This window comes from Mus pahari, chromosome 19 (assembly GCF_900095145.1).
Source record: "Mus pahari chromosome 19, PAHARI_EIJ_v1.1, whole genome shotgun sequence".
In the NCBI taxonomy this organism is placed as follows: Eukaryota; Metazoa; Chordata; class Mammalia; order Rodentia; family Muridae; genus Mus; species Mus pahari.
The window spans coordinates 53,939,439-53,953,462 of NC_034608.1; the positions used below are offsets into that span (position 1 = coordinate 53,939,439).

General features: G+C 36.8%; 1 protein-coding gene across 3 annotated transcripts in view; it reads right to left on the reverse strand.

Moving 5' to 3' along the window:
• Dlc1 (DLC1 Rho GTPase activating protein) overlaps positions 1 to 14,024 on the reverse strand; it is a 385,995-nt gene that overhangs the window by 274,231 nt on the left and 97,740 nt on the right. For all 3 annotated transcript variants that reach the window (XM_029531786.1, XM_021218956.2, XM_029531785.1), the window contains exons 3-4: positions 12,594 to 12,743; positions 7,599 to 7,730 (exon numbers count right to left, since the gene is read on the reverse strand). In XM_029531786.1, the coding sequence (XP_029387646.1) occupies positions 7,599 to 7,730; positions 12,594 to 12,743 (282 nt within the window). The remainder of the gene's footprint in view (positions 1 to 7,598; positions 7,731 to 12,593; positions 12,744 to 14,024) is intronic.

Consider the following 14,024-nt stretch of genomic DNA (forward strand, 5'->3'; position numbering starts at 1 on the left):
TATCTCTATCATCTATCTATCTATCTATCTATCTATCTATCTATCTATCTATCTATCTATCTATCTATCTATCTATCTATCTATCTATCTATCTCTATCATCTATCTATCTATCTATCTATCTATCTATCTATCTATCTATCTATCTATCTATCTATCTATCTATCTATAGTCTCTCTATGCAGTCCAGGTTACTCTTGAACTATCCTCCTGTCTCAGTTTACTAAGTGTGCCCTTATGCTGCACATAACATCTTGCCTGGATTAAGACAGTGTCACCTGGGAACCCACCCTTTTTGCAGACACCAAACCCCGACACTGTTGTTGCCAGAAGGTGCTTGCTGACAGGAACCTGGTGTGGCTGTTCCTTGCGAGGTTCTGCCAGCAACTGACTAATGAAGATGTGGATGCTTAGAGCCAACCATCAGACTGAGCTCTGGGACCCTGGTGGGGGAGCTTGCAGAAGGACTGCAGGAGCAGAAGAGGATTGTAACCCCACAAGAAGAACAATGCTGGCTGGACTGACCACCCAGTGCCCGCAGGGACTATACCACCAACCAAAGAATGTACAGGGAGGGATCTATGGCTCGCTCTATCTATATATATGTAGTAGAGGATGGCCTTGTCTGACATCTATAGGAGGCCCTTGGTTCTGTGGAGGTTTGATGCCCCAGCCTAGGGGGATGCTGTAGTGGTGGGGCAGGAGAGGGTAGTTGGGTCGGGGAGCATCCTCATAGAGGCAAAGGGGAGGAGGAAGAGGGCAGATTTGGGATAGGGGTTTGTGGATGGGTAATGGGAAGTGGGATACCATTTGAGATGTAAAGGACTGGAATTAATAATATTAATAAATATTAATATTAAATAATAATAATAATAATAATAATAATAATAATAATAATAATGTGTTTCTAAATGCCTTAAACTTTAATAGCATTCAGGTTGATGAAAGAAACAAATAGTCCTCAAAGAAGAAAGGCTAGTAAGTATTCTGAAAGTATTTAACAGATGGAGTGATGGCTCAGGGGATAAGAACACTATTGTTCTAGCAGAGGACCTGAGTTTGGTTCCCAGTAGCCACATCAAATGGTTCATAACTGTCTGTGAGTACAATTTGAGAGGATCTGGCATTCTTTGCTTCTGCAGGCACATGTATGAGTGTGTATACCACAACACACACACACACACACACACACACACACACACACACACACACACCTTTAAAAACAGTATCTAACATCCATAGCCATCAGGGAAGTACAAATTTCAATCACTTTGAAGCCCATTTCTCTTGATTCAGAAGAGCTACTATCATCAAGAAAACTGAAAGCAAAAGTTGCCTAGCATGTGGGGGAAAAAAAGACCTCTTCTATAGTAGTGGGAAATAAACTCATACAGCCATTATGGAAATCAGTACGGAAGTTTCTCAAACATTTAAAATTAAAGTCACCAGATGACTCAGCTGTACCATTCCTGGGCACCTTCCCCAACTCCCAGTTTACCACAGAGATAGACACAGTGCACTCATGTTATTGCTGTGCATTCCAAAATAGCAAGTAAATGAGACCAGCCATCAACAGATGAAGGGATAATGAAATTGTGGTACATATACCCAATGGATTTTACTAAGCTCTAAAGACAAATGAAAGTTTCAGGAAATTGGACGGATCTAGAAAGGATTATGTTAAGCAAGGGGACCCAAATTTAGAAAAACAACAACAACAAAAATATGTTCGCTATCATATAGAGGTCCTAGTTTGTTTTATATATATATATATATATATATATATATATATATATGTATATATATATATACATATATATATATATATATGATATCAAGGAAAAGGTGAAAAATTGTGTTGAGAATGTAGGGTAGGAAGAAGAAAGAGACAAAAGAATCCATGTGACATAGTGTAGGAAAATGATAGAAAGGGTGGGAAGGGACATGAGCAGAAGTCAACCAAAATACATTTGTGTGAAAATTCCACAATAAAACTTAAAACTTTGTATGCTAATTACAAAATCAAACTAACAAAAAACAATGAATGAAATAAAGACACAAAATCTAACTGAAGAATAAAGCAACGTCAAAAATATTACATATATTCACCATTCTTCCTCTTCTCCTACCTCCAAACACGGAAAATTTCTCAAGGGGACAACTCTGTTGTCAGTTGAATGTCAGACTGGAAATGTCATTACCCGACTCTATCATGCCAACAGTGGGGAAATAAATCTGTCATATGGACTGGCCTCTCTTATTTGACTTCAGAGTAAACAGCTATGCATCAAGATCATGGCAGGCAATTTACACTTCAGCAAAAGCTTAAACTGAGCAAAGAAATTCTATAACTGTGAGCAAAGTAGTTAAAAATGATCAAGATTGGTCATACATTGGCCATTCATAAATAAGCATGAATTCACAGGATGTGACACTTTATTGTCACCATCTTCTATCAATATTAGGGAGGAACTGTTCTGACCTTCTCTTGAAAGGCATCGAGTATGACAGGGTACTGGCAGCTCCCACCCTTCCCTGAGTTAATTTTTTTATACTATCTAATTTATTAACTCCAGTACTAATCAAAAAAGTGGAAGTTGGATTCAACTCATTGCCTTAGGGCTATTGTTGCTATCCAGAACTTAAGCAGCTGATATATGGCTTTTCTCCTCCATAGTAATTACAATTACTGAAGTTTAATTATTTCTATGGTTTGTGACACCTCCAATCAAAGGCCAGCTGTTAATTCCAGTACACAGTCCATTTTGGGAGATTTCCAAGGTCCCCTAGGTTCTTCAAGATATACTGGTGAATTCTGAAGGTCCCTTAGGTAGGTAGTTCAGAATGTAATTAAGCTGTTATGTCCCAGCATGCTTAAAGGGTTTTAGTCCCATCACCATTATTAGAATCTTGGTGGCATCAGGCAACACCAGGAGCTCTTTGGTGGGAGATGAAGATAAGCCAGCATCTTACATTCACGTAGCCTTGTGGTATTTTCAGTTATTCTGCACAGTAAAATGTTAGACTGATTCTGCTCTTCCAGGTATGCATTTTACAAATAAAACATCTTTTTGTCCTGTTACTTGAGTTGTACTCTTTTTTTTCCATAAAAGCACAGTTACTAGTGATTAAATTAATATCTGCATTTTTAAATATCCTTAAGATAAAAGACAAAACTAAAATGGGTCTGAGGCAGAGAAAACTTGATATAGTTTCACGGAACAAAATAAGGGCGCTCCCTTTGATCATTCTTATTTATGTAGTCCTGGAAATCTTTTTCAGAGAGAAACAAAGGCAAGCAGAGCAAGAAAGAGAAAGTGAAATTATCCTTGTCTGAGGATGACATTACTATGGAGAAAATACCACAAGACCCACCAAAAAGTCATTGGCACTGATAAATGAATTCAGTAAAGATGCAGAATACAAAGTCAACAAGCGTTTTTATGTATCAGTAATAAATGACTCAATTTTTTAAAATGGAAAAAAAATCTTTCAGGAGAGGTGGGAACTGCACTTCTTTATGAGTATAATGAGAAACACATAGAATGCGATTAAGGGTTTTAGGTTAGCTTTGGGAAGTTGCTTGGGTTTTTAGATCAGGTACAGTTTCCCTCTTGTTGAGTGGATCACAAATCCAATGAGAGATCTGTTGGTTACTACTAAGGTATGTGCGCCAGTACTGAATCCTTAGGACGATCATGTCCTATGGTTTATAGGCATCATAACTGGGTAGGATTATTGGTGAAAGCCCATTTACAACAAGCATAACCAAAGTATCACAGAAATGCATTACTCAGAAATAAATTTTACTAAAGAAGTAAATGAAAGCCCAGCAAGATCACTCACGGGGTAAGGGTACTGCCACCAAGTTTCTTTCTTTCTTTCTTTCTTTCTTTCTTTCTTTCTTTCTTTCTTTCTTTCTTTCTTTCTTTCTTTCTTTCTTTCTTTCAAAAATTTTTATTAGATATTTTCTTCATTTACATTTCAAATGCTATCCCAAAAGTCCCCTATACCCTCCCCCTACCCTGCTCCCCTACCCACTCACTCCCACTACTTGGCCCTGGCCTTCCCCTGTACTGGGGCATATAAAGTTTGCAAGACCAAGGGGCCTCTCTTCCCAATGATGGCCAACTAGGCCATCTTCTGCTACATATGCAGCTAGAGACACGAGCTCTGGGGGTACTCATTCATACTGTTGTTCCACCTATAGGGTTGTAGACCCCTTCAGCTCCTTGGGTACTTTCTCTAGCTCCTCCATTGGGGACCCTGTGTTCTATCCTATAGATGACTGTGAGCATCCACTTCTGTGTTTGCCAGGCACATACTTGGTAGAAGAAGAGAACTGATTCTTGAAATCTATCTTTTGACCTCCACATTTGCACATTTCTCTATTTTGAATGCACCCCCAAAATAGAGAAATAAATGAAATTAAAGCATTTTAAGAAAGAAGTAAAATATTTCCCCAATGGAAAATTTAAAACAATGGAAAAATTATAGAGCTCACATACAAGAAAACAGTACCATCCCAAAGTCATCAACCAGAAGTCTTGATAAAATGTTCATCCACACCAACACTACAGACTATAGAGACATTGCAATCAAAGCCAAAACAACAATGAGAGTTTTCATAGACAGAAAAAAAGAAAGAAAGGAATAAAGAAATAAATAAGTAAAGAAAGAAAGAAAGGAAGGAAGGGAGGAAGGAAGGAAGAAAGAAAGAGAAAAGAAAAAGACAAAATGTGAGTTTTCATAGACAATGAGAGTTTTCATAGACAGAAAAAAGAAAGAAAGGAATAACGAAATAAATAAGTAAAGAAAGGAAGGAAGGAAGGAANGAAGGAAGGAAGGAAGGAAGAAAGAGAAAAGAAAATGACAAAATGTGTGAGATTTCCTAAGCAAGTAGTGAAAAGGTAAGGCATCATAATACTCGACTTAAAAAATATACTGCAAAGCTGGAGTGATCAAACTATCATAATTCTCATATAAAACAGACATACACCAGTGAAACAGACTAAACTACTTCCATTTAAAATCAACCCATAGTTACAGCTAACTGATTTTGACAAGTGACCAACTATATATATATATATATATATATATATATATATATATATATATATATCAGAGAAAGAATATTCTTTTCAAGCTATTCTTCTATGTAAACTGAACAGGGAGGTAGAATAATGTGATTAGCTTCCTATCTCCAATGATACAAAGAAAATTGACTCAAAGCGAACAAAGGATCTAATAAAGACTCTAAACTTAAAAAAAAAATTTGATGAAAATACAAAGAAAACACTTTATGACATTATTGGAGGTGAAACAAAGGTGATGTGGTGGTTTGAATGGAAATGGTCCCCATAGGTTCATGTACTTGAACGCTTGGTCTCAGTTGGTAGAACTGTTTGGGAAGGATTGGGAGGTGTGGCTTTGTTGGAAGAGGGGTGGTACTAGGGATTGTGTCTGAGGCTTCAAAACACACAAGCCATTCTCAGTTAGTTCTTTCTGCCTTGTGTTTTTTGTCTCAATATGCAAGCTCTCAAACATCAATTATACTGATTTGATCATGGCCCAAGGCATACGTGCATCAAATTATAATAGTATACTTCACAAATAAGCACACATCAAACAAAGTCTTTAGAGAAAATGTGAAATGAGTTAAAAATGACTGTAAGCACCACCTTCTTTTAATCATATAATTTTCAGACAAATTGAGAAACATGTGATAGGAGAGTATCCAATCCAGAGCCAGCATCACTTTGTCCTTCAGAATTTGTCTTGTCTTGGGTTGTAGCCACATGGGCATACAAATGTGCAAGACTCTAGATTTGTACAGCTGTGATAACCCATTAAGTGGAAGATCTAATTTTAGTATATGTTAAGCCATAGATTCTATTTCAATCAAAATATAAGAAGAACAAATCCCACCAAAACTGAAACATAAGAACCTACAGTGTCCAGACTGAAATTTTTTCATGTAGCATCTAATTATTGAATTATAGATGATGTATTTAAGCCACCAATGACAGTTTGACATCCCTCAGGGCTCTACAGGTATCTATATAATGGTAGGAAGTTTATCATCAGTAAAAGAACAACATTCCACTGGAGTCTACCTATTATCACTTGTTGCTATTGACAGTCTTTTTTACTGAATCCCCAAACCAATACTATTCGTGTCTTTTATTCCATGCTCACCTAGCACTCTCAGTGTTGTAGTATTTCCTTGCCTTTTGCTGCTTAAATGCCTACCCTCTTTGATAAAATGAAAGCCATATAAGACTTGGCTAACATATTGCTCCTTTGAGGCCTTTTTGGTTTTTGTGTTTGTTTGTTTTTTTCAAATTTGGCATAGTGCCCCATATATGTAGATATGAGTAGATATTTAGAACCAAATGATCTGCATATAAATGACAAGGGGCAATTTAAGTCCTGCCTATGTAAATACTAAAGCCAGGCCCATCTGCTATTTCAGCAGTGTGCTTTGATTTCCCTTGAATCCTAGAAAATTTAGCATGTCTGAAACTCAGTGTATTCTTTTCGTCCCATTTTAGAACTGCCTTTATTTTAAAGACAGGAAAACAAACAGTACAAACTCACTTCTCCATGGTAAGCTAACATGGGGATTAAAAAAAATACAGCTCTGTGATTTTCACAGAGCCAGGAGAGGTTATTTTGGAACTGTGTGGAGTTTAGATATTTGAAGCAGTAATTACTTCCCCATAAATGTTACCTTTTAGAGTCAAATACTCCTTTGCCTTTGCAATTCAGATTTTACTTAAAGGAAAATGTTTTGCTTCAGAATTTGCTGTGCTATGTTATTCTGTGTAGAGACTCTTCTTTTCATTTGTGTAGATACCATTGTAAAGTTATCAGGGCAACAAGGACAGTAACTTACACTCCATTAAATATTAGGCTTTGAATGTTCTACGTCATTAGATGTCCACAAAATATGACAGAGCAATTTTATCCATCTGTAATTCTGCATATTATCATGTCATCCAAGACAACTTCTTTTTTTATTATTTATTTATTTATTTATTTATTTATTTATTTATTTATTTAGTTTTTCGAGACAGGGTTTTTCTGTATAGCCCTGGTTGTCCTGGAACTCACTTTGTAGACCAGGCTGGCCTCAAACTCAGAAATCCACCTGCCTCTGCCTCTCAAGTGCTGGGATTAAAGGTGTGTGCCACTACCACCTGGCCCAAGACAACTTCTTATCTATCTGTACATTCATCTATCTATCATCAAAGCTTAGAGATTTTCTAGTGAGTATGTGGTGTGGTCACGATAACAGCACCCGACAACCCATCTCCATATTTTACATTCTTGGCTCTCTAAAGTTCTGCCAACAGAATCCACAGACCATATTTTGCCAAATTCTGGATTCAGAGCCTGCTTTAGTGAACTACTTATGTACCCATTTTTTAAAAAAATAAGCAGCATACACTTTTAGGGTGACACTTCAGTAAATAGTATCAAATTGAAACAGCTAACACTCCAATAGTCTTCTTTACACACGGAATAGAAGGCTATCAACGCTTACCTCACGTTTGGCAACATTGACTGCTGAGTCTGGGATTGTGTACAACTTACCATGGCTTTGGGTTTGGTTCCAGGGTTGCTTGCTGGAGTGGATGATGGATCGGTAGACTCTGAAGACAGATTCACCTGTGTCTGATTTACTGCCATACTGTCTGTCCCGCTTTCAGATCCTGATTCCAGATCCTGTGAAAAGACAGAGAATGATGAGAAAAGGCACACGAGTGTCTCCTGCATGCCCTTTTCCTCCCACCAGCTGCGTTCATTTCCATGTGACCTTCAGGAATTCAGAATCACATAGGTAGCAAAATGCCTTCTGGACTTCCTCACAGGGCCTTGTGGATGGCAAATGGAAAAATAAAATCTTTCCAGTCTTAGTTTAAAATGTGAGTAATGCTTTTTCCCTTTCTTATAACCCACCAATAGTATTGAAAGTCATTTTCCATAGACCAAATGTTATAAGAGATATATAGCATGTAAATAAATATGGATAATGACATTGCTTTAAGAGATATGTGCATTTGTGTATGCATGTGTGCATGTGTGTGTGTGTCCACACATGGATGTGTGAGGTATATAATTGTATTCACATTTCTTGTGCCTAGAATGACTTCAGATCAGACTTTTTAAAATGTCTTTTCATGGGAAACAACAACCATATAATTCTAAAAAATATAGCTCATTTGAATTTCAAACTGAATTAATATGAAATGGATAGGAGCAAAAAAGTTTATAAACATTAAATGTATAACTACAAGTAGTAGGTAATTCATCTAATTTACCTCTTTTAAAAATATTTTTTGTATAACAGGCCCTTTGTATTTATTTTGTCTTCCTATTCATAACTTCATGAAACAGTTAACACAGTAATCTTTTTATTTTTGTATCCATAAATAATAAGTCTGAGGTGAAATGATTTCTTTTCAACTTGACCTTCTGGTGAGGAAGGAGTTATTATAATCACCAAAGAGACAATGACACCCAGACTCAAGGCAGATCTCTGAATTACATTCACATGCCATGGCAGAAGTGGCATTAAATCTCAGGTCCTGACCTCAGAGCTCAACCTCCTACAGTAGCTACTTTGCTGTTTTGCTGAGTTCCTGAAGCACAACTAAAGAAGAAATTTCATAAGGCCGTGGATATGAAGCTATGTAGAAATTCTTTCTATCAGTGAGAAATCCACTGTGAGAAATACCAGGTCAACTCTTTCATGGTCCCTCACTCATTTTCTCCCTCTTTAACCATCTTCAGCAAACTAAATGGTGAGCAAGACCAGAATCATCACTACACCACCCACTTTTGTTGTGGGAATGAATGGATCTGATACCCTACCGTATTATCAGACTCTGTATCATTGTGACCCCGTGCTTTCACCATGTCTGGTAGATGGAATATACATGATAGGAGGAGTTCTTATTATGGTGGTCCAGCTAGAATGGTATAAGCCATAGAAGAGATGGTCTATAGACCATCCAACTATGGTACAAATTAGGGGGAATCTTGTGATTTGTCCTTTACATAGTTGTTCACATCACAAAATAAGTATTGACCGTTTGTATTCACTATGGAGAAGACAATGGAGGTAAGCTGATTCCTAGGGAGAATATTAACAGTGATTCAATAGGAAATTTAAATCAAGAATCTGGACAGAAGCAGTAAAGGGAAAAATCAGGAAGAGGGATATTGTGGTCCACATCATGTAACTGATGAGAAGACAACTGGAGAAGAAGCAGACATCAAAAGAGTCATGAAAGTCAATGTAGGAAGCAAGGGCAAATGCTAAGAGTAATTACATCTGGGATGTCAGATCAGGGGCAGGTAGGACAGAGCAGATGCAAAGTGGCCAAGAATCAATTCAGGAAGACAGTCTAGGTAAAAAGAACATGAGAAAGTCAAGATATTTGGTGACAAAAAAAAATCAGATCTTGGGGTTTCAAGAATCTATCAAGGTGTGAAAAGTTTGTTAGGTTTTCTCTAAGCAGCTTTGTCCACATCTTTACCTCCTCCTCCTCCTCCTCCTCCTCCTCCTCCTCCTCCTCCTTCTTCTTCTTCTTCTTTTTTTTTTTTTTTTTACTTCAAATGAATGTTTTTTATCATCCCAGGCTCTGCTTTTATCTATATTCTTTGTTATATAGAGAATTCGTTCCTGGGATTTTGTAAGTATTCTTACATAGGGTAAGTGGGTTAGGGGAAGAGTCATTGCTTCATTGTGTTATGCGTTCTTCCTGCTAAAGTTAAATAGGCAGTATAGAGAGGAGGGGGATGAGGCATTTTCTACATTGGATTAGTGCTCCTTGGTGGATGATCAAGGTCACACCACAATCCTTTTATTTTACAGCACAGTTATCAAAAGGAATAGAAAGTGCAGATCAAAATAATGTTATCATTACCTTTAAATACCAATGAAACCAAACCAAACCAAACCAAAAAAACCCCAAACAACAACAACAACAACAACAACAACAGCAACAGCAGCAGCAGCAGCAGCAACAACAAAGCAGAGAAATAGACCAAGTGTGACCTAGAAAACTGTAACGATCAAAAGGTAGTTTTGAAGTTCAGGGATGTGTATTGTTCATGCCTTGATCAATGCCTGATATGAGGGTAGAGGGAAATCAAAGAGAATCAACAATGGCCAAGCACACTTTGGGTTAGATACATGCAAGCACCTGTCCCCTCCAGAAGGCAACAGTGAAATAGTTAATCTTCGTGTATATCTATCTGTCTTACATGAACCTGCAGGTGAGAAATTAGACAAATTTCTTATGGTTTCAGATAGTCAGTTATAAAACTGGGATCCAAAACAGTCACTAATTGTTCAGTTACCTTGAGGCACTAACACTCCTAATATTCCGATTTTGCTTTATTCCAACTCTATTGATAAACTAAAGCCTAGAAATGGATGTTATGTTTACAGTGGCAACAAATGTGATAATAATTATGGTAATATTCTGTGAGATACTGTATGAAATATTAAAGTCAAGTCTACAGTTTATGTAGAAGTATAAAACATAGACGAAGACAAATGATTTAATTATCATGTGTATTAGTTCATGGTTTTTGGTTTGTTTTTACTGCATAAAAAAGATCACAGTCTAGTATGTAGGGGACAGATAGATTACTTTCTGAAATGAAAACAAAAATATAGTGCTTGATTGAAATTTCAGCTTGGATTTCCTATTTAATACGTGGGGACTGAGAAAAGTTGAATGGATCTCTAGAGAAGTGAGAGATTAAAAGCAGGCAAGATTAACAACTCATTGCAGAAAACTTAAAAAAAAAATCCATACTCTGGACTCCATGAATATTAAAGAGGCACCCAGGACCTCATGGAAATTAAGACATTTCCAGCTTAAAGGTGTTAGAGAAAGTGAATGTGAAGTTTTAATTTGATTGGAATATTGGAAACAGGATTTTTCTATTATTTCTGTACAAGATTCTATAGACCCTCTTTCTTTTTGCTAGAATGAAACTATTTGCAAATAACTAGGGCATCTCTAGGGAGAGAGGGACTAGGGTTTCCTTATAGAGGTAGTTAGGTGTGACTCATGATAAAGAACATATTTGTAATGAATCTTTGAGGATAAGGAAAGTTATCAAGGTTACTAAAAATTAAAATTTCATTTTTATGAACTCTCAAGATTAAAAGTAGTTTTGTATCAATCCTGTTTCAGAAGGCATCAGATTTGCCTATGTGATTCTCTATGTTTTGGATCTCACTTAAAAATTTTTAAATGTGGTTTATTTACTATATTATAATGCAAATCCTTGTTTAATAGAAAAGGGATGGCTTTATTTACAGTTAGACTTATACTGTATATGTTAGATCTACATAAACTAAGCTGTCAAACATGAAGCTAAATATGTAAAGAATAGAGCCAATTTTAGGATTTGTCTCTTCTAAATTTTATTTTGAGTTTTGCAATACCATTGGAGCATCTGTTACATAAACTTAAAGGCATAAAAATTCTTACGTCTGTCTTTTTCCATTATTTTTCATGGTATATTTTAGAGTACTAACAAGTCGTCTTCATCTGAATTCTTTTTTACAGTAAGCAAGATTAGTTCACCTGCATCTACCCATCTATCCACCCATCCAACTGCCCATTTATCCACCCAACCATCCACCCACCTAACAGCCCATTCATCCACCCATCTTTCCATCTATCCATCCAACAGCCCATTCAAACTTCTATCCATCCATCCATCCATCCATCCATCCACCCACCCACCCACTCATCTATCCATCCACCCACTCATCTTCCACCCATCCTTCCATCAATCTATCCATCTATCCATGTGAAAAACATTAAACATGTTTTTCATGCAATGTAAGTGTATAGAATAATATAACTAATTTCTTAGAAATAATCAGTCATAACTTGAAAAACTGGAAATAAGGTAGTTATCAAGATAGACACAATATTTGCAATGGAGTATATCATGTACTGAATTGTAGTAAATACAGTAGTACAAGCCACCACTTCAACAAAGAGGGCTTAATCCTCAAGAAGCAGAATTTCCTAAGCTTGCTTTGTTTTATTTTCAATGTTAAGTATTTTGTAGTCACATTTGTGTCTATGGACCCTCTGTGTGATATATAGAAATGACTGAGTGATCTCTATGGGGTTCTGTTTCATTTACTAGTGGATGACATCATCAAAGGTGTTTCACTTGTAAGAGAAACCATATGGAATAAAGGGATCCTATTCTAACTGGGCTTAGTGGGCACAGATATGCAATCCTAGCTTCTTGAGCAGCTAAGGCAGGAAGATAGTTGGTTCAAGGCCAGAACGAGTTTAAGGGCAGCCTGGCCAATTTATTTAGTTTGTGTGACTCAAAGTAAAAACAGGGCTAGTGATATAGCAAAGTGGAAGATTGTTTGCCTAATGTGGGCCAGGGCTGAAGGTTCTCCCAAGTTTTTTGAAAACAAAACAAAACAAAACAAAACAAAACAGAACAGAACAAAACACTAATAACTACAGCAGAACAGACACAGAGAGATGCTATTCCACTGGGAAGAAGAGTAAGAACTGGGCAGCTCACAGGGATGTGCCGCCGCAGGTTCGTTGGGGTGCTGGATGGAGAGGAGGCAGTGCTGAGAGCGTTCTCTATGTCTTGGTCCAGTTGGTCCAGTTTCATAATGAGCAGCACCATGGAGTCCAGCCGTGTCCTGTCTCGATCTTCTCTTGTTTCCTGAGGAGAGAACATGCTGTTACTAAATCTGAAAGGTCATTTCTTAAAAGGAATAAAACATTCCCTGTTCTTCCTGATGACAGAAAGGACACTGAATAGTGGTGGGCGGTCTTCTATTTGACAGGGAAGAGAAGGTCTCGTCTGGGTATCAATGGGCCTTTTATGGAGAAGATGCTGATCTAGTGCTAAGAGTGCACTTTGTATGAATATTCAATACATGAAAAAGAAATAGAATGACTCCCAGTACTTATAGACATTTCCAACTTCCTAATTAGTAATTATTGGAAGAACTTATATATGATGTTTATTATTTTAGAGTATAAATTTAATATTTGTGTGATTTTTAATATTTGTGAATTTGTACTTAAGAAGACATGTGAAAGACTATTTTCACCAGAATAGTTTTAATTTAATGAAATACTGTCGAAAAAAATGAAGTAAGGCAAGTTTTTGGCTTGTGTGATCAGTAGTTCTCTGCAGGCAACATTTATTTACCTATTACTGATTCTAGTTATGACACTGCCAAGATTCTTTTTAAAAATCTTTTATTCTTCCAAACACTTAAAATAGGCCCCCATAACAATGTACATACACACACACACACACACACACACACACACACACACACACAAATACAAGAGTATATTTTCAGATTCTTGACTTCTTTAATGGGAATTTAAATTCATTCTGCTACTATGGTCCATAGAGTTTAATTGCATTAAATTATTTATTTATGAATCTAGTATATATTCATACATACATGTATACATACATAAACACACGCACATATAGCTTTTTACCTTGACTACTATGGGATTTAGACAAAGTTGGAAAGACTTTGATGTAAAGCACTAACTAAAGCATCTGTAAAATGACTTGAACACAATTCCTGAGTGGTCCAACCAAGTCAGTTAGTGTTAGAAATCTCAACCTCTCATGCTATGTTAGGGGCAGGACCTATTAGGATATTGAGGGAAGAAAAATAAAAAGGACCATGTAAAACAGACAGTTGTTTGGAAAGACACTTTGTTGAGAGATACAGTGGACTCAGGTCTAGTTCTTTGAGTGTGAAGCATCATATATGATTCAAGTTGCCAACTTCCCATATCTCTGAGATACTCATTTGATGAGAGCCTACTTTAAAAGGACTGCTCATGGTCAAACTCAAGGATGGGAAACAAGGTCATGATGGGAGACGTGTGCTCAGAGGACAACAGGCTGGGGATTTGCTTCAGCAGCAAGTATTAAATGATGAACGTAATCAACACAACTCTGGCTTTT